Genomic DNA, 22299 nt, shown 5'->3' with positions numbered 1-22299 from the left:
CATTGCTAACGTTGCTAACGTTGCTGGGTTCAGATTCACCAACGTTAGTCCGGAGCAGATCGAAAACGCGACATTCATTCATAGTTATTGCATGTTGGTAGTATTTCCTCCTTTTGGTGAAATATTTACTTTGCAAGTTGCCCTGTTGTCGTCTTTTTTAGGGATGTGTAATCAAACTTTGGAGCGTTTGTACCGCCTCGTTGCCATGTTTACTGTTGGCTGCGCTGGACTCGCCACGCAACGTTGCATGGTGACGTCATTCGCGCCACTCCCACTGGAATCGATAAGGGATTCGTTTGCAAAATCGCCAAACAATTCCAAGGAATTGAAACACTGGGAACCGGTTCTCAACAAGAACCGGTTTTCGATTCCCATCCCTAGTCGTGATGCTCTAGTCAATCTAATTAGTCTCGTGGGTCATGGCTCGAAAAAGTTGAGATCATCTAACCACTGGGTTAGATGATCAGCAATTGCTTTTTTAGTGGGTAGAAGGGATGATTTATGTAACTGTTTTACGATTTATTTTGGTAATCTAATGTTCGACAACCCTAAGCCCTATCCCTCTGCCTTCTCTGTATGTGAGCTGATGGTGCTTTGTTCAAGCTGCAGCATTATCAGCTATGACTTGTTTGTCATTACATGGGAAAATAGATGTGTGCCGCAAGAACGTTTCTCACTCACAGTGCTTGAGAGCTGGCAGTGCAGTAGCAAATGTTATACCCACCGCTTTGTTCAGAAAGGCTGCAGACGAAGGCATCCTTCATTTGACACCTTCGGACTCCTCCTCCTGTACCTTACATTTGCAAAGAAGGAAAACTGCTTTATTCAGAGACTTCACCTTCCATTCGCTTCAGATTAAAAATCTTATTTATCCAAATTTTGTGATTTACATATATCTTTTGCAACAAACACTTTCATGTTTGAATTAACTAGTTAACTATGTTTCAGGTTCACTCAGAGATTCTCCTTCCGGCCCACGACACACAATACACTCACAAAGCCCTGATTATATCAGCCACTGCAGTTGTTGGACTCAGGGTTAAGCATGGCAAGTTGGACATTTTTTTTCCAAATTGCCCAAACTTAAAAAGAGCTGGCTTTCAGTCCTGCTAGGTTCCTTTTCACTTTGACTGAAACCACTGTTTGTAGTGCATAAGGCTTTCTATTATATATAAATATTTTTTCGAGTTTAATTGAACTTTATTGAATAGAGATGGAAAATCCTAGGACACAGGTTGAATGAACCAGCATCCACTGAAAATATCACCGGAAAGAAGTGGCCTTAAAGCAGATTCCCCACTGATCTTTTCAGCCAAAAAAATAGTCATTTAAGTAAAGTGAAAGAAAGAAGAAAAAAGAAGAAGGAAAAAAAAAGAAAAAATCCTCATCTCAACCCAACTACCCATAATCCTTCTCCCCGTAAAGCCTTTCTTCCACTTCCACTTAATTTATTTCTTTGCTTCGTTGCCAAATGAGCAGCTGGATCGGAGAGAAGGAGTGAAAGAGGACAGAGCAAGATGATGATGTTTCCACTGTAGAATGTGGACCGCAGCCACCGACTGGACTTTGTGTTTTTGCATAATGTGACTGCAGCCTGCCTCCTGAGAATCACCAGACACAATGTTGGAGACCTTCTCAAATGGCTTTAAGAGTCTGACTTAGCATTAAAGATACTTTCCGTTGTCAAATACTTTTTCATACTGTGATATCGCTTTGATTCATCTGCTGCTTGTCAATTCAATCTTTGTAAACACATTTACGAGGATGTGGGAAGCAGTGGACCTTTGAAACAAATCAGGGCACTTGTTCTTTGATGAGAAAAAGCTGGAAAAAGGGCGGAGTAACAAGGAGCATTAAGACATCCGACTTTTTAACAGTTCAACCTTCTGAGAGGCAATTTAATATCGACATGGGTAGAGCTGAGGAGGAGGGTTGACCTTATCTCTGGTTGGCTTACACTCTTTTCTCTTTTGTCTTCTTCCAAAAAGCTTTGTTTTTCATCTTGTTTTGTTCTTCTCTGCTCGGCTCTGTTTTTTTAGAGCCACTGTCTGCAGACTTCACCTGGCAGAATCTGTCACTGATTTCCCTCTCACGCTCCTTATGTTAACAAACACCTAGTACTGAAAAAAAAAAAGAATCATTGTGTTAGTCACACCAAAACAAGACTTTTGAAATGCATGTAAGCATGTCAGTCTGACCGATATCCTATGAAATCAAACCCTCAAAACCGGCTAACACACTCAGGCAATGCGGTCGGGGATCTAATCACTCCTGCATTTATATGCTCAACTGGACTCAAATGGGCCTTGGCACTCCGCACACTCTCCGATATTCCATCTTTTTTTTTTTTAGTTCTCGGTAAAAACAGTATAACTTGAGTGTATATTAACATAGCCAAAATCCCAATAAAGCTGCCCTCATTCACGTTTTTTTTCTGGTTCTTGTGTCGGATGACTAAACATGTCAGAAACTGTAACTCAGAATCAGCCCATTAAGACTACCTGTCAACCTGTCATTTCCAGACTGCTGCTTTGCTCTAAAAAAATCTTGATTTTATAACTGCAGCATCATCCGACAAAACCACCGTTCAAGTCATTTAAAGGCAGCTGTGCAGTTAATTAGATACTTAGATGTACCAGGATCTCTCACAGAAATTTCAGGATAACAGGTGCTAGCACTATTCAGCTGTAGAAGCAGAGGATTTTGAGGATGGCAGTGTTGGGTTATTTGGTCCAAAACCTTTGTAAAAACTATCTGTGGGATTAGCATAAAATCAAGTGGAGACTGAATGCAAACTTAGAATGAACACCTCTTGGTCTGAGGGCCATGGTTCTTAGTCAGAAAAGGGTTTTGGAGTGAGTTGCTGCCCCAAGTAGAGGAGTTTAAGAATCTCAGGGTCTTGTTCATGAGTTTGGGTAGAATGAACCAGTAGATCTGTAGGTGGATCCGAGCAGCAGCATCTGGAGTGATGCAGATGTACTGATCTGAGGGGCTCCAAGTAGATTTGCTGTTGCTCCTCTGCATTGAACTTAACCAGTTGAGGTGGCCTCGCGGTAGATCCAGGACCTGTTGGCTTGGGAAGGACTCGGTGTCCCCCTGGAAGAGCTGAGGGGGGTGGCTTAGGTGACACAAGTCTGTGGATTTTTGCTCAGACTGATGCCCCAAAAACCTGCTCCCAAATAAGCAGCAGAACATTGATGAGTGGCTGTATGATCCTCAGAGGATGAAACATAATGACTTTGGTGATGGCTTTACTTTTTTTCTGTAGCCTCACTATAAGATTAACATATGTCTAAAGCACCACCAGCATACTAAAGCTCCTTACGACAGCATGAAAATTATCTTCTTTTTTCTTTTTTTTCTTAGCACAGAGCAAATATGAAACCTCCACTGATCAAAAGGTCATAGTAGTAAAACTGACCTTGACCTGTTAGCAGTTTAAAAGGTCTATGGGGAAAACAGCATTTTGGCTCCAATGTTTTTTTTTTGCATTTACTTAAGTCACCACTGAGATAAATTGGCTGAGTGACAGAGCAGAATCAGGCTGGGAAGGACGCAGAATAAAGCATTTCTCAGCTGAAAGCACAGAGGCAAACCTAGAAGTCTTTTTGCCAGTGGTCAGTTTTTTTTACATGGCTTTAAAGCTCATGATGCAAACAGGAATAAATAGGAATGGTCACAGCAGGGTTTCAGTTTTTAAACAGTAGCTTCTTCTAGCTTTTTATTCTATATTTTAGCCAAAGCAAGGGATGTTGGTGAGCCGTGGACGACTAAATCTGATGTTAACATCAAAAGTTGAAATTAAATAAGCACCAATCACCAAAAGCTGTAACCCCTTTTAGCGTATTATGACAGATTACAGATAGCCAAATGTGATCACTGTGAAATCCGATTTTAACTTCAGTATAGATACAGTTATCTGACCACTCAAAACAGATCTAATAATTCTGACAGCCGAGGGAAGCTTAGGGTCAGATTGTTACTCTTACTTAATTCTCCTCTGTTTTCAGTTCCCTTGCAATAGTTATCGTCTCTTTACACACTCAGTTCTCGGCTCTACCATTAATGTGTCATATTCACATGTAGAAATATAGCCCTGAATATTACATCAGACAAAAGTGGACTTGTATCAAAGTGGTGCACAAAGAGTAAATGATGAAGAATTGTCAGTAGAAAGTTTCTGTTCAATCTTACCCTCAGGCAGCAGAGCTGCTTGATTCTAGTCTGCACTTCTTGACAGCTAGAACCAATACTTGTTCATCGATCATGTAATAATACTTCTGCCTGAAGTCATCAGAGCCATTTAGGGCAAATATAGGGTTACCGTGGGACCACTTACAGCGCACCTCACCCCGAGCACACCTCAGGATTCCCTTGTCTTCATATATAATTTTCATAGAGCAACCCCCCCCCCCCCAAAATGAAGATGCTGGTATCCATTACAGTTTGGCAATTTTGTTTGACGAATGCATTGAATGATCGGTCACGTCATCAGAATTGTGTTTTTTTTGTCTAATGGTTAATTCTTTTGGTTTTACAACCAGGTACCTACCAGGCAAATCCTATTTTAGGGCAGCTGATAAATGTCTGCATAGATGTTTCAGTTTACAGATATTCTAAGAATTCACACATGACAGTTTAGTCCTGAAAATAACATTATTTTACAGGGAGGTGGCATGCTTTTCCAGAGTCGGACTGGAACCACTGTGTCATATAAGTTGTGTCAAACATTAAATGCAAAATAGTTTCCAAGTGATTTACTGTTAGAAACTATTATTTTGATTCTTACTTGGAAGGGATTTCTAGTCTTTATTTTCTCTTTTGCTGTTGGTTTTCAGTTTTTCTTTGCCTCAAATCTTTCCCCCTGTCAAAACAACATTGAATAATGAAAAGTTCCAAGTTGTCATAATCAGAAAAGACTTACACTATTTAGATGCTAAAAATGTGAATGAAATTACAAATTACTAGCCCTGTGAAAAACGTACGGATATGTAAGCACAACTGTCACTCCAGACCTGTCAAAATCCTCCAGTTTGTTTCATCCCTCGCAGGACACATGTGTGCTTCTATCATATTTTTCCATCTCATGCTGAACTGGGTGACCTTAAACTGAGTGAACTCGGTTAATGAACTCTGAAAGGTCAGTGCTGTCGTGGTTGGAGCAGAGTGGCTGATTCATCATGTCATCATTTGTCTCCACGGCGGTGAGGCTGACGCTCGATCCCTGAATCACACTCTCAGTGCTCCAGAATCATCTGTGTTTGACAGACACATCGGCCTTTTGTTAGAGGTGAAGCTGTACCTTCATGGGTTTACAGTTTCACGCTGACAATAACTTGTTTCACTAATGATGAGTTTGGTTTGGTGTTGGTAAAAAAAAAAAAAAAAAAAGAGACAAATATGGAGCCAGAAGTGGCGAGTTATGTTCTGAGAAAACTGCTGAAATTGTCACTACAAACTTATGTAATTTTAACTCTCAATTTTCTCAAGGAATCGCATTACTTCACTGCTGTGTTTTTGGATCTAGATGAAATGCGCATCATTGTGTATTATCCCTGCAGAGGATGATCTAATCAAATTATGCTTTGCCCCAAATTAAACTTTTGATCCTAGCTCAGAGTCACAGTATTATTATACTACAAGCATTCACATTTTGAAGAGACATTCCCATGAATTGGGCCTGTTCAAGAAAATTTTATGCGGTGATGATCAGGTGATGATGCAGCCTTGTTTAACACTGTTGCACCTTCTAGTTGTGCTCATACCTCTCCAGACATGGTAAAAAGAGCATATATTTGGGCAATGTGTTCACAGATTGAATAAGGGCTTCTCTTGCTCGCACTGATTATTATCAAACAAAAAAACATTAAAAAAAGGATACTTTTGATCATGTGAACACATGTTTTTTTTTTTTTTATTCAAGGTAAATCTGCTTAACAGTTGTTGTGATTATATATTTGTCACATTTGAGGCTTTTCTTTGTGGCTGAATCATGTTGATTGTGCACTTATTTTATGGTCAAATTGTGGTAAAATAGTACAATAGAGGATTTTTTTAAAGTCCTGCACAATATATGTTGTCATCATACCCGGCGCCTTCGTGATATGACCCAGATCTTTCACAATAGCAGTGTGTAGTGTGCTCTTTCTCTCTCTTTCTATCCTCTCTACCTCCCCCTCTCTCGCCGTTCCTATGATATCACTTCAACTTTCACCAGGGGATATAATCTTCACAAAAGACCGGGCTACTCAATGTTTTTCTTCAGATAAAGCCTTTTTTTCTGGACTTTACACTGGCAGCAATAATTCAGACGAAAAGTTCAAAACTGTGGGCATAAAAAGATCACTCAGAAAAAACTTGAGATGTGCTCTTTTTAAGTGACCTCTTTTTTGTGAAGTGTGAACCCAGCTTTAGCTGCTTTTCCTAATACATTAGGCTCACACTGTGGAGGCTGATTGTAACCAAGCCAAAGATAACTTCTGTCCATCCCTCTGTGCACCACTTGGTTTGTCGGAGATGAGCTTGCCTACAGCAAGATGTGCTGGCGCCAAGAGAGTGCTCTGAGGCTCTCCAGTATCAAGTGTAGCATGGCTAATGCATTTTTCATTAGGCTGGGAGGGCTGGCTTGTAGCTTGAAAACTCAAGTGCCCCAGAGCTCAAGAGACAGAGAGAAAAAAGGGGGGAGGGGGTGATCAGGCTTGTGATCTTCGTCCAGCTCAAGATTTTGCCTTCACTCTCAGACTCAGACTTATTTATATTGTAGCTATTCTGCTTCGAGTTACAGTCAAAACATGAAGAAATATAAGGTTCTTAGACTCATACTGCCAATTGGGGAGAACAGAAATGAGATGTGAGCACATCACTTAAACTTCTGTTCTCCTTAACCTTCTAAATTGACATAACGAGTGTGATGGCATACAGTACATCTGTTAAAAAATCACTATTTTTATGAAAGATTTACCGTTTTTTAATATATATTTGTTTGTCCACTATTCAATCCAGTTTAATCTCTCATCTTAAGAGTCTTTCTGGTTCTGAAAAACATCTGACTTCTTGGTGTTATCAAGTATCCTTGATGTTCACCATTTATAAAGGTGGCGGTCTGCCACCTTCGATTATCTTAAAAAGTAGCTGCCCTGGCAACTGCCCATCACATCTTCCAGTACCTTCAGATTTACTACTTAATGTGTCATTGCTTTTGATCTGTCTTTGACTGGTTATTATTAGTAAAAATCCCTGTCATTTAACAGACGTTTAGCGCTGGATGAACTCTAAGCAGTTTTGACGCAACCCTAATGACTCCCAAGAAGTTACTGTAGTTCTGTCCAAGTGTCCAGCTTCTGAGCCAAGCTAATCTAAATGGCCTCTGGCTGCAGCTTCAGTCTTGCTGGAAATACATTCAAAGTGTCTGTAACTCTTCATTAAAATGTATTACATTTTCCCAGTCCTTAAATCAAACAGAGACAACCAAATCTAACAAACCAGACATCATTTTCTTTTTATTCAAATGTTCTAACATCATATATCTATGTGTGGCCAGAGTATTGCGAACCTCCTGGCCGAGCTGTTGAAAATTAAATTAAAGCCAAGTTTTCCATCCAATAGGAGGAAATTCTGATGTGAATGGATATCCTGTTTGATTTAAATGGGAACAGATTGATGTCCGAGTTCTTAGCACGTTTGTGGAAGCGTATCATGATACAAGGCGGATTTGCGAGGACCTCAGAAAAAAGAGCTTTGACTTATTCCAAGAGCAAGGTGTTTAATACTTCATGAGGTCACAAGGAATCCAGGGCAACTTCTGAACAACCTTAAACCTCTCTCATATTGGCCAGTCTTAATGTTCATGAGTCCACCATCAGGAAAACACTGAGCATCACTGATGGAACAATGAATTATGAAACATGTCTGCAAATTCTAAAGGAAAATGTCTGTGCATGTGTCCATGAGCTGAATCTACACAGAAAGGTGGTGATGCAGCAAAGAAAGGAAAGAAAAATCCCAAGCACACAAGTTACTTTGTAGAAGTATGATTAAAAGACTAAAGTCAATGTTTTGGAATGGCCAAGTCATAGTCTTATGGAAGAACCTGCAGTTCATGTGAGGAAACCCACCAAAGTCGGTCTTTTCTTCTAATTCGACACTAGAAAGAAAACAAGTGTGTTTCTACAAATGTCAAACTACTAGTTTGAGCTCTGATGACCTAAAGGGGATTAAGGAGTCAGATATAAATGAGGTTTTCACAGACAGCTCATTTTCACATAAAAACATTCAGGTTTTTGATAGAAAAAGATCTGTTTTGGTAGTATACAAATCTTCTCATGGGACTACTAATAGGAATCATATCTGTTGTTTTCCTCATCCGTTGATTAAGAGAAGTATATCAAATAAACCAAACTAGGCTTACAGCCTGAGGGCTCCATGGAGAACATCTGCTAAAGAGACTCATGATTTAGTATAAATCATTGTATTGTGTGTGAGTGTGTCTCTGTGGGAGTATGTGTACTTATATATATATATATATGTCTCTGTGAGGACCAGTATGAGTTTGAGACATTGGGAGTGAAAAATATTTGAGGAAATTTGGGAACATTTTGATTTGTTTGCAATATGTGATACTCCATCAGTACCCTGTCTGAGGTTTAGCCTTGGTTTTAGGATAAGAGGTATGCTTGGAAGGGTAAAGGGGTCATGAATGCATAATGTCAATGAGTGTCTTCTCAGATGCAGATGCACAAACATATTTGTGTATTCATGTAAGAGTGAAGCATCTCCTTAGGCTACAACTGGGAAAGGATGCTCCTTTGCTCTGTTGTATCAGACCTTCTTAGAAATGATGAATGATAATGTCACAAAAAGGGAAATAGAGCCGTGTATAGAATATTCTTCAACTCTCTTATGCTAAATAGATAAAAGTAGGCCTACTGTATGTTAGGGAGTGGATGCCATGGCAGAAATACTTTATATTCAAATTGCAATCAGTAGGTCACCCTTCTACAAGTTATGTATTTTGTATTTTTCAGCTTTTGCATCTGTTCCTGTTTGACAGTTTTCACTTATTATAATGCTCCAATCCCCAACCACTCATCTGTGTTTGATCTTTTTTGTGCTTCAGCAGGGTGACCCTGGGTGGATGTCTATCTCACTGAGTTGCCATTGAGCATGACATTGTTGCTGCATTATGAGAAAAGAAAAAATTAACACTATTTTACATTTTTTTCAGCAAAAATCCAACTGTGAAGGTACTTTTGTGCTGGTAGATGAGTTACTGTGGCACCTCTGAAGTGTTGTTATCTGGCTAAAACTCACCTGCCAGGAAGGCAGCCTGAGGCAATCAGAGGTGTGAGAATGACTGAGGCTGCGGCTACACGAAAACGTTTTTCACTGTAAACGATACTTTTTCTTATCGTTTCGCTGTCGCGGCCACACGGAGCCGGCGTTCCCACTACCCCAAAACGATAGTTTTTGAGAACGGGTTCCAGAGTGGGAAAGTTTGAAAAAGAGGTCGTTTCGTTTCCATTATTACAGCGAAAACGTTTTTGCGTCAGTCAAACGTTGACGCTGTGAGACTTCTCTATTGTCTCACAGCGTGGCGTGACACAGTGGCGTGTGTACTGCATCGTTTCATCGTTTTCATCCGTTTTCGTCTGGACCTGAGTCTTTACCGCAGCGTTGCCGTGTGGTCGCAAGAATTTTCGTACCCGTTTTAAAAAAAAACCTCGTTTCGTTTCCGTGTAGCCGTAGCCTGAGATTACTGGTGAAAGTTGCAGCAAAGAAAGCAGGGAAGTAGCATGTGTGATAAGGATGGCACCAAGGCCTCTATTGGGGTGTATACAATCAGTAAAGAAGACAAGAGGACAATGACCAATAATAAAACAAATAATAAGAAATTACCATCTAGTTACAAGTAAACTTATGCAAAGAAACCTTGGATCCTGGAATTAATGTGGATATTACATTGATACGGAGCCCGAGCACACCCTGCCACAGCAATTTCCCTGCCACACAGCAGTGGTGACGACTAGCAGAACAATGGACCTCTCAAACGCTGCACAAACTGCTCAGGAACAGCTCAAGGATTAAAGATAAAGCCAAAGGCACTGACCTGCCCCCCAAAACCTCAGATCCTAATCCACACAAGACAGTCCCACCCTGCAACCCACAGGACCCGGATGATCTGCTTCCAACATCCAGGTGCTAGACACTGACCCCCAGGGGAGCTGTGGCACTGCCTTCATGTGTCAGAGCTGTCTTACAGGGACAAAGGGAACTTACACAATACCAGGCATGTGGGCTGGTTGCCAGAGTAACATCTGAAACACTTTTATAACATGATTAGAAAGTCAATATATGACTACAAATGTGTTTTGGGGTAGAAATGTCTGAAAACTTGTGTTTTATTCCATATTCAAATGAAAATTAAGACTATAAAGCTGATTCATTTTTATATTGTTGGTCGTTACGTTGTACCAACCAGCACACTGGTTAAAGACATACAGTATTCTTCTCAGTCTCATTTAAAATGATTTAATGGGACTTCGTGTCCAGAAACAATTTTGTTAATGCTTCACTGTTGATTCTCAAATAAAAAACGAAATTGTGGCAGTGGCACTGCAATGCATAGAGAGGAGCATATTAACCGTCATATCAGGCAAAGGATGGGTTTAGAAATCTTTTCATTACACTGAGAGATTCCTTGACCTCATGCTTTGACATTTACTGAGTCTTAGCTTCACTGTAGGTTTGGAAACGAGCAAAAGGTTATCATTTGAAATTCAGCTGCTTTTGTTTGACCCCCTGGCCCTGAATATACTGTAGCTTTGTCTTAATTCAGCTTGCAAATGTATCAGTACTGGAGGAGGACAGAAAGTGTCCAGTTGAGCCTTAATCACTTTTATATTGTAAAATTCTAAACCCACAAGGAGCTGGGGGATGTTTTTGCTACAACACAAAGCTCCGTTTTTCTTCTAAAATCCATAAGGTGTTGACATGCGACCGGCTTTGTTCTTGTGTTGAACTGTGCGATGCAAGGTGTGATGTTTTTGTTTTGACTTGTTCCTTCATGTTAAAAGCCACCAGTGTAGTCACAGACCATCTCTCCCTCAAGCATATGTTTGGCCTCAATTTGATGAATTATGTACCCTCACAAAGTACCGATCTGGCCATCCATCTGGCAACCAATTAAAATTTTAAGATACAGATGTTGTAGACATTACGCGTGCGTTAGTTTGCACATCATTTAAATGTGGTCTTTGATATGTGAGTGAGCATGACATTTAAAAGACAGGAGTACATCACTTCTGTGTGGCAGAGGCAGAACGTCTTCAGTACAGTATCTTCAAGAGATCATTTAAAGTCTGCTACAAGTGAAGTAGCCACACAGCAATCCTCTGGTTTGACTGATACTTTGTGATTGGTTGGACCGTATTACAAAAGGCTTAAGTCAGTGCAAGAATCCTGAACATCAGAAGAATCTTTTGGTGAGATTTGATGATGTGGCATCTTTGAAAACTTTTACGGGTCCTCACTTGACTTTAAGAAGCACCTTATTTATCAGTGTCACCCCATGCTTTATGTTTCAGTATGGAAAGCAGCACAGTGCTTGACAGATGTGATAGGCCTGGTTATTGTCACTAAGCTATGATAAGTAAATGGCTTTTTGAGGACTGATTTTACATTTCACTTGACTGAATAGCGAAATACTTTCAGACTTACTGGATTGCATATTTTTTCAGAAAAGGTGGCTCTTATTGTACCTTAATAGCTGCAGTATACCCTCAACTGACCAGTGTTTCTATTTCATCCTGTTTTTTGCTGGTCAAATGTAGTTCAGAGCAAGTGACTACTGTGCCTCCTGTGACGGCTGTGAGAATTTCTACTGATGGGCATTTCAAAGCAGAAATTCAAAAGTCACATCCATCCATCCATTTTTTTATACCCGCTTAATCCGTCGGTTTGGTCGCGGGGGGGCTGGAGCCCATCTCAGCGGCCATTTGGTGAAAGGCGGGGTACACCCTGGACAGGTCGCCAGTCCATCACAGGGCCACCAAAATATCTCCTATATTAAAAGTTCTCAAAGCATCATACTAACTCGAATTATTTCTTTAAAGGAGAACTGCGGTATTTTCAACATTAAGCCTCAAAATCATCAACTCACCAGAGTGGTTACTGGTGTGCACTGGTAATCCATATCAAATTTCGTTGCAAACTCCACACAGAAACAGGTTTTCTGTTAAGGTGTTTTTTAGAAACGCAGTGTATCCAATTTAAGCAGACCCTACTACAGTAGACCTACTACAATGCATTAGTGTCAAACTGGCTCACTACACCATGCCATCTAGCTGTACCCCTGACAACTAGCATCTTCCTTTGGTGCTACAATTTGCAGAACCTGAACTACATACTTTAATTTCAGGAGAATAATTGGTTTTGTTTTCCCAATCTTCTTTTTCACAAACTCAGTAAAAGAAGCACTGTGGAGGCATGAGGGTTTACAAACTCACTCAGAGAACCCTTGTTACAGTTTCTGGTGTAACTATGGTCACTGATTTTTTTATTTATTTATTTATTTATTTATTTTTTTGCATGGTCACGGTGATGGAGAGCTGAGAAGCAACACCTGCTTCCTCTGCAATGACCATCTCATTGGTGGTTTTACAAACTCTTACCTGAGACAGCAGCTTGACGCTCACTACTCTGCTGGTGTCCTCATATCGCACAGAATCATGCCATCATCAGTTGCTGCATCTTGGCAGGACATGTTGACCGTTGACCATAAGTTGCGCATTATGAGAATGTTGTTTTACTTAGTCCGCAGCTGGAAGGTGACCAAAGATTGTATCTGCAGTATGTCTTTGTAATTTGATATCTAAGGAGTTTGGTTAGGGTAAAACCCATACATTTTTTTTATACTTGTTAATTTAAAAAATTGTTTGGCTGACTGGTTAAACTTCTTTTTTTAAATTTCTTTTTTCTGTTATTTGGCAAATTCAGAATTGAATTTTATCCATGCTTTACTCTGATTTTAATCATGATCTGTGATTATTTCTGCAGCTCTGTCTTGTTTTGTATTAAAAGATGAATTCTTGAAACTGAGTAAGTGTCAGAAATGCACTTGCTTTTCATATTGATGCAAATTGTGAGTCGTTTTCTGCATCGGCATGTCAGAGGTTTTCTTTTGTCAAAAGCTGCTTATGTGTCCAACAAGCTCACTGTGGCTGCACGCTCTTTGCAGTATCACAATTACAGTAATCCACAGCCCTGTGAACAGTGAGTTAGGGCAGTTGTTAACCTTTGTGACCAATGCTGGACTTTCTGCAGCTTCACATAGAGATAAGTGGGCCCTTTTATCCCTGTGGTAAGAGATGTATCAAAGTAAAGATGTAACACATTGGGCCACCTTAGTTCCAATCTTGAGAAAACAAGGAGGCTAAAGTATTTTCGTTTGAGTCTTAAAAAAACGGGATTTGGATATTTCTACTTGGTCTTCCATGTGTCCTCCATATGTCTTTTCAGTTTCTCTGCACACTTCTAACCCTATCATATATATCTATATATTTATTTATGTTGCTAATCTCTCTTTGACTCTCATTTCCCAACACCCTCTTTAATTGCCACTAATAGCAGTGGTGATGATGAAGATTGTGACAGAACATCTGGACCGTGCGGTCTACATGTTTTAGAGGCAGGACTGAAACTTAACAGAGATGGAAACTGGCAGTTATTTTTGTAAGATTTCTCTGTGGGCTCCTTGGCAGACTTGATATGAAGAGGGGACTGTTATGAAATTTATTGCTGTTGTTAAAAAGGGAGTTACAGGGATTCCAGCATAAACCGGTTACATAAACGGTCTATTCCTCTTTCTGTTGCTGCGGCCATGTATGTCTCTCCTTGACTTCTTCTTCTAACCTTTTTTTCTTTTGAAATGTATTTGTGGTCTTGTTTTTCTCCCTAGTTTACATTCACATGTTGAGGTGAAAGTTCTCTGACATGTAGACAATATCTGCATTAGTGCAGAGAAAAAAAACAAAAAAAAAACAATACAGAATTAAGTGGGAGGAACGAGCACCAGAGAGAAACTGAAAATGAGATTTCCTCTTTTGTTCTAGTCTGCTGACCTTTTTTAACTCAACACTCCCCCAAACTTTCTTGTTATCTTGAGAAAAGACCGTTGAGAGAAACACTAGTAAATAAGGAGGCTGTGGTGCAGATGGATCTAGAACCAATGGGCTCAGTTTTTTGTACCCTGTGTGAGAGAAAAGGCACTGATGTGTATTCTGTCTACACTTATCTCTGATAAGTCCTGTGCAGCCGGGCAAAACAGCCTCTTTATCCTGTCTGTGAATTGTTTTACTTTGGTTTCTCTGCTGCTCAAACAATTCAGTACCTGTCTGACACCAATGGAAACTCTTCTTGCTCCTGAGCTTTGTATGTGTAACAGAAAATGGAACAAAAACAACCTTCTCTTTGTCCAACTGTTCATTTGGGCATGTTTGAAAAATTCTCTCTCGATATGCTACATGCCTACAACATGGCCGACTAATCCTGACGTGTATTGCACCACAACAAACCGTCTCATGTAATGGCAGGTTGCACACGCATTCAGACACAAACTGTTTAGGATATGTCGAGGCAGTCCAGACTTTGATAGTCCGCAAACAAAATAAAGAACCAGCAAGAGGTTTAAATTTTGCATTTTGCCTTTAGAAGCTTGAGAATTTTCACTTAAGCAAAGATACCAGATTGTTCTGCGTCTTAATTACAAGCCTGTGAACTGATACATCAGCTGTTTAGTGGGAATTATTTTCCTATACTTATAGAAAATAGACTTTTAATGACATCCACAGAAGTAGGTGGGAGTCTATTTCTCTGCAGAGATGCATCATTTTGCTGGTATTAGCCTTTTTTTCTTCTTCTTTTGCTGTGTTCAGGGTGTTTTTGGGTGGAAACCTTTGAGCGGAAGGTATAGACATTGTATATTGTTATACAAATACACATGCCAAGCAAAGAAGTTTCACATTGGGTACAGTGGAACTATGAGTGTGTTTAGTGTGTCTTTTGGAATGTAATTACTCTAAAATAGTGATGTGTGATACCACTGATTTCTTTCCGATCTGATACCAAAGGTGATGTTGTCAATACTGATACAATACTTTATTTTCTTTTTACCTAAGCTTAATGTATTAAAAGAGGGGAATTTGACAGCAAATGACAGCAAAGCTCAGATTATCGTTCTTATTCTTTATTTACAGAGCATTTTCTGTTATTTCGCAAAAAAATGATGACAGGAGAAATGAAAACAAAGTGATCTGCTGAGAACCTGTGTATTAATTCAAAATTACTGACCCGTAGAACGAGCAAGTCAAGATGTACCCTGACCTAACGTCACATCTAGCGTTGTTTTTTTTCGGATGTAAAAAAGCTTCACACATGACGACACAAGAAGGGGCGCATTAGCCGCATTCGCACTGTAGGAACCTTTTGCAGTTCCTATAACCTTTTCAGGAACGGGGACGTTTTTTCCCGCATTCGCACATACAGGAACTCGGGACCATGGCCCTCAGTACCTATAACCATTTCAGCTCCTTCTCCGAGGCTGGGTCTTTGCTGGGTTCTATAGGAACACATCTGACGGAGGTGTTTGGTGGTTGGTAGCTACGCCCCATGTCATGCTGTCACGGCTGAAATGTTTACTCATACAACACAGACAGAACAGGCGCGTGTTTAATAAGTTAAACTGACACGTGGGCTCCTTTGTCTGCGGCGCTCTGCTCTCCTTCCTTCATGAAACGAAGAAGTATCGCCTGTGCTTGATCCTTCGTCTCCTGACTCTCTCTGTGAGCTCTTCCAGCCTCGATGTTAGACGCCCGATGTGATCGTCCATGATTAATATCACCATCATGCAGACCATGAACACGATGGCCTCCCCACTCTCCATTTTATTTCTATTCTTATTTTTATTTTTACTCTCTGTACGCTGCTACTGCAAAACAATTTCCCAGCTGGGATGAATAAAGTAGTTCTTTTCTATTCTATTCTATTCTATGTTAGCTTCTTTGTGGTGTTTTTTTTCTTCTCTCCTTACTTTTTGCGGGTTTTGTTTTGTTGTTGAATGTGGCGCTAAAGTAACACGTCACTGTCGCAGACGGTTGCGTCCCATCAGTCTCTATCAGGTCCTGACTCGTGCGAAACTGAAACAGTTCCGCTGGAGAAGGGCAGTTATCAGAACTGCGTTCTTAGAACGGCTCTGTCCGAATTCGGCAAGGAGATGTCAGTTAGCCCCTGTCAACTGGCGGGGAAATAGGTCCTGTAAATAGCAAAATAACTGTGTACTGCATTGAAAAAGTCCCTGTTACTACCACATTAGCGCAGATTTGTGAAAGTATCGATACTTTATTAAAAGTAAATTAAAAGGAATTAAGTTTTATCTCTCTGATTTCTCAGTCTATCTTACATCGAATAACATTCTGCTGTCGTGCTTGATTCAGTGGCAACTCAGAATATCTGATCTCAAATTAGGTCAAATCAAAGAAAGAATTGGTAATCTGAAGTAAACAGGAGAAAGGGAGAAGTTTTCAAGTCTGTGTTTATGAAGAGTAAGGGCGTATTCAGACCAGGAAAGTCTGATAGTTCACTTGCTTTGGTCCGAACCTTTTTTTTTTCATTTTGGTGCGGTTCGCTTTCAGACTGTACATTTCAGTAAACGGACCAAAATATGTCATCAAAGCCACGCGCCCTGAAGTCGCTCGGCTATTGGTCAGAATCGACACGCGCAACACAAAGTGCTAAGTTCAAAAGTGAATGTAATCATGGACGCTTTCCGTGCCGTTATTGCTTTTAATACAATCAAAAAAACTATATGTTTTTTCAACGTTTTGCTATTTTCACAACTGTGTAATTACTATGCTGCTGTACAAGTAATTTATCAACATATATGATATGTGGGCATCTGCCCAAACGTCCACAAGAGCACGGGTCTCCTCTTCGGCCCACGTTTGTCCCCTACTCATTTTCGGTCTAGAAATATTATTTTCGGTCTTTCGTTAGCTTTACCACAGCCGGTCTAGTAATTAGAAGAATGACGCTCTGTTCTGTTACCTTGCAGCAGACAAACGACGGATGCTCCCGAGGTACAAAAAAGCAAAAAGTCTGGGATTAGGTCCGGTCTGCTTTCACACCTCCAAAAGATCCGCACCAGGGTTCGTTTGATCCAGACCGAGTCCGACCTTTCAGCTCGGTCTCGGTCCGCTTGTTTGGTCCGGACCAGAGTTCGGTGGTTTGTATTCAGACCATCCCAAAAGGTCCGAACCAACGAAAATCTGGTCCGTTTGGTCGTTTGGTCCGGACCAAACGAGGTAGGTGTGAATACGCCCTAAGAGAACGTAAAACGTTCCATAGAATGCCTTTTAGTGCTGGGCGGTATGACCAAAAATACATATCATGGTATTTTTTCACGGTATATCACGGTATTTTTTTCATGCATAATTAGGTGTTCACAGCATTTTCTACAGATTGAGAACAGAATTACTGCAGTAGATTAATTTAGGATGGTCTATTTTACCGTCATAGAATAACGCCCCACAAAATGATGCTGTTTTCAAAGAAGTGCTACTCATGATTCTAATGAAGTGAGGAATCGGAATGCAAACACAATTGCAGTCAAAATACAGAACTTTTACCGTGCAAATTTCAAACATCTTTTATGAAAATTAATCCAAAAAAGTAGTTCAACTTGCAATAATTATATTTTTGCATCAATATGAGGTCGTAGGCAGTCCCTCTAGCAAACGCGTCTTGAAGTGACATTTGGCTCGACTTTTCTTTTGCTTTCCCCGTGTTACCTGCTGATGTGGCGGGTGCTGACCTTAACTTCATGCATTCTTGATATTCTTGATATTCTACCTTAGCCGTAAGCATGTCTTAGAATCTAAGACATGCTTACGGCTAAGGTGATGGAGCAAATTGCTCGTGTTGCCACCTCCAGCGACAACTGTAGCCCGACAACACTTGCATAAAATGGTTGTTTGGTCGACGTCGAACCAAAAAACTTCCAAACTACAGACACGGCTCCTTTTTTTTGGCACAAGTTCTTTCGTGTCAGCATGTTCTACTAGTTCTGCAGCTTCGATTTCGGAACCTTCCATGTCTATCCTATCCACCTTCACCTTTGCGCAACGCAAGTGCTTATTACCACCTCGCACCCATAGACAGTAAACATGCGTGTTTAGAAGCGCAACACTGAAAAGGGTCCCGTCTCAAACAATGTTGCGCGACGCAGCGTTCCCCCCGTTGTGTAATCAAATACACCGGTATGGCGGTATATTAAAAATTCATATCATAACAAAATTATAAACCGGTATTCGGTGTGCACCGGTATACCGCCCAGCACTAATGCCTTTACATAAGTCTTAAATGGTCTCATAGAGAAGACTTCCAGTTTTCAGTCATCTGGTGTGTAGGACTGGATACAAATACTTTCTGATTATTCATAATTCTGTATGAACACGTATTCATTCTTATATCTTCACATTTGCACCTTCTCTCGGTCAAAATGTACTCACATCTGCTTAAAATTTTCTTTTTGTTTCATTCTTGTTAGAATTGAAACGACACTTAGGATGTCCTGATCCAGTTTTAGATTGTATATGTTCAAGTAAGATTTCCGGGACTGTGCTGAGAGTATTGTACAAAGCAACCAAATTTTAAGGTAAAGATGGATTCATTGTTTCTCCAAGCTTGATAAGTGCGTTGTGGATCAAATTTCATTTTCCAGACATGCCAAATACTTTGTGAATATCCACCATTTGCTTGATATGAGGACTTGTCCCGTGGGTACCTGTGAAATTAACCACTGGAGAAAATCAGAGCTGACTCGTGCATTAGATATCAATCCTTTTCCAAGAAGTGATATTAGCATATGGATATCTTATTGCTACTTCTCTGATTCTTTTGGTTCATCAGAATATCTGGTGTCTTTCAGGGTTTTTGTCTTCTTTGCCTTTTCTCTCATTGATTGGAAAACCTATAAACCTCCAGTAAGCGTCACCCGTGGGAACCCACTAAGTGCCCCCTCTTTCTCTCGTTTGCTCATATGTTCACTGCATTGTGTATTCCCACTTGCCGTCTCATTCTATCATAAATGCTTTTTAAACCACTTGACTGGAAAATTGACTTGGCATGTCAATTTGGCTGAACTACCCCTGTCGAGGCTCGTAATTTGCTTGCTTCTGTAGATGCTTTTACTGTCGACTGTGTTTTTACTCATATGTACTTCTTCCTCTGCTGAAAAGGGGAGTTCTGAAATTATTTTGCTGCTGCTCAGCCATGCATTTCAAATAAGAACAAGGTCACTGAATGCTGAAAGTGCTAGCGGAAGATCGATGAGGTTTGGTTTGATTTCATTCAGCAAATGATAAAAGAAGTCCATGTACTGAGTCAGAATGCACTCCTATAATTAATGGCACTTCTCCTACACTGGTTTAAGTAAACAGGCAAAAGTCCTCCTTTCAGTAAAAGATTTGATAAATTGTTATAGTTAAATTACATTTATATTTGATTTGTCCTCCTAACTTTTTACTTTTCTTTTTTTCAGGTGCCTGAGACTTCCCAATTTAGGACCACAACCAGGTGCCATAACTAAAGGCCTTCCCTATGTGAATGCCATCGAATCCCCTACTTTACACAGATGAATGTTTGTACCATCACCCATCTCTCAGAAGCCTTAAGTGCAAGCATTTGGACTGATTGGACTGTCTTTTAAAAATGGAATACCCCAAAGCTTCAGCTACAACCTGAGTCACATGAACACATATCCATGCCAGTGGATTTTATCTCAAAGATCATGTTTGACATAAATTGATTATTATTTTTTTTTAAATCTTCGTCATATCATTAGTGAAGTATATTACTTGCCACACTTGAGTTCCTGGATCAAGAAACCCTCTGCTAAAGCCTGATTAAAGTGCTCAGTTCCTTAGTCATGCAGAGAATCTGGGGTCACACCACAAACAAGCGGGCCATGTGGATTTTTGGAGGTGTAGCTGATGGTGTGGCCTCCGTCTCCTTATCAGTCAACCCATGACCCCTGCTGAAGTCAGATAGTCGGGTCCCAGTGAAACATATGTCCTCATCAGAGATCTAACAGAAGCTGATTTCACCCACACAACTGTCGGGATGAGCGCATGCCCGTAGCTGCGCCGCGCCAAAGTTGTCGTGGCTGGCCGTCGCAGGGCGGTCATCTCCCTCTGCCATGACCCGGCTGATGTTGGGCCGCACTCTGGAGCGCATCTGCAAAGCCGTCCTGCTGCTCTGCCTGCTCCATTTCCTCATTATGATGATCCTGTACTTCGACGTCTACTCGCAGCGCTTCGACCTCTTCAGCCGCTTCAACAATGGCCGCAATGGATCCAGGAGTAATATCAGCGGAGCGGGGAGTGGACACCATTATTACTACTACAACCTCTCCAGGCCTAATGCAACATTAGCCAGCTACCTTGCAACAGGGGAACAGCTGGTGCCGAGTATGCAGCCCGAAAACAATCAGACCCCTTCACCCAAACCGCTACCGCCATGTCCTGAGAACCCACCTGGCCTCGGTGAGTAATAACGTCCTCAGCCACTCCTCCACTGACTTCACAGTAATATAGGTAGTTGTTTTAAAACAGGAACCTGCTGGAGTTTTTGGAATTGTTCAGATTCTTGCTGTCTACCTATATCTGCAAAATGATCTGTGCTCTCGGGTTATGCTAGTTAACCCATTTAGGCCGGGAAAGCATTGCCACATTTCTACCTTTAAAGCCGGGAGCGCTGTGGCGTTATTCTACCATTAAGGCCGGGAAAGCGTACACGTCTTTTTTCCTGCAAAGGGTTGTTTTGCACCAATTTTCTTCAGATACTTTTATTTTCTTACATTTCTCCATACTTGGCCTACCTGGGGTTGAAAGTCTCGATAAATGCACAGCGTTTTAGCGGGCATATACCGGCTTTCGGCGAGTGTGACTCATTTTGAGCAACAAAAAAAAAATATATATATACATATGTTAGATCAATTCTTTAATTGGAAGCTCAAGAACAAGCTGGAGTAATCTCAAGTTAAATGAAGTCTTTATTTCTGGCAACAAATGAAGTATCTCAGCGCTGGAATCGGTATGACAGAACTCTCGCAGGAAATCCGTCAGACAGAAATATTTTAATATTTCAAGATCACAATAATCTTCCAATTTAGAACTACAATAAAAAAAAAAAGAAAAAAAAAGAACACAAATAAAATACACTTCAATTGGATACTTTTTAAATTTATTTTCCCAAGCCACGCGGAGCTGCAGCATAAAAAGAGCCGCATGCGGCTCCGCTGCGGCTTGCCGACTCCTGATGTAGCAGAAAGGTGTGATTCTTACAAACTCAGTGTACCGAGTATATAACGTAAACTCACTTTGAAGTAGTGCAGCAGGTCTCTGCATGTGAGTTTTACTCCTCCAATTTCTTTTTCCACCAGATTTTCAGGTGACAGAAGTGCTGGGATGAGGTTAACCAGCACCTTCTTGAACTCCACATCGATATCTTAGACAACGCACATATCAGAAAATGTCACCGCTTAAGCATTAGGCTGCTATGTCAGGTTTCTTAGTGACAGCAGTCTGCAAGTGTTTTGGTCAGATTATGTGGAATAACAGCAATGTTTTCTACATACAGGAAAAAAGACGTGTACGCTTTCCCGGCTTTAAAGGTAGAATAACGCAACAGCGCCCCCGGCTTTAAAGGTAGAAATGCAGCAATGCTTTCCCGGCCTAAATGGGTTAATGAGGCCTCCTGTCTGGTTACGAGGTATGGACGTTTTATTTTGCTGGGTTGGACTCGGCCTTGAAGGCAGCAAGATACAACTAGACAGCCAGCAGTCTGCAGAAATCAGATATCAGTCAGATGTCTTATTGAATAACAGATACTGATGTGGTGCAAAGGTTTAAGGGTCCACAGCTTTGTTGGTCTTACTCAGCCGTTGGGCAAGCAAAGTTTTAAAACTTTGTTTCACATTTTTCAGTTTTTAAAACTGTTGTTCGATGGTAACTCGTGTGTAAATTTATTCATTTTATTGTATTGTACAACTACCGGTAGCTCAGATTTCTGATCTGCGTTTGTGACTTTTTAGATTAGACTTTTTCCCACTTTTTAAAACCTTTTCAACCTTTTTTTTGATCAAGTCTTCTTGCTGTTCTGGTCTGTACATACAGAACAGAACAGTAATGTAAACCAGGAGGATTTGCACAGCATTGATTAATGTAATGAATAGAGTAGACGAGACCT

General features: G+C 40.6%; 1 protein-coding gene across 1 annotated transcript in view; it reads left to right on the top strand.

The window, feature by feature from the left end:
- b4galt2 (UDP-Gal:betaGlcNAc beta 1,4- galactosyltransferase, polypeptide 2) overlaps window positions 1-22299 on the top strand; it is a 188946-nt gene that overhangs the window by 8608 nt on the left and 158039 nt on the right. The window contains exon 2 of the mRNA XM_075483127.1: window positions 19592-20594. Within this exon, the coding sequence (XP_075339242.1) occupies window positions 20249-20594 (346 nt within the window). The 5' untranslated portion in view covers window positions 19592-20248. The remainder of the gene's footprint in view (window positions 1-19591; window positions 20595-22299) is intronic.

This window comes from Odontesthes bonariensis, chromosome 14, assembly GCF_027942865.1.
Source record: "Odontesthes bonariensis isolate fOdoBon6 chromosome 14, fOdoBon6.hap1, whole genome shotgun sequence".
Taxonomy (NCBI): domain Eukaryota; kingdom Metazoa; phylum Chordata; class Actinopteri; order Atheriniformes; family Atherinopsidae; genus Odontesthes; species Odontesthes bonariensis.
Note: the sequence above shows the minus strand (reverse complement) of the source record. Positions and strands in the feature narration are given on the sequence as shown.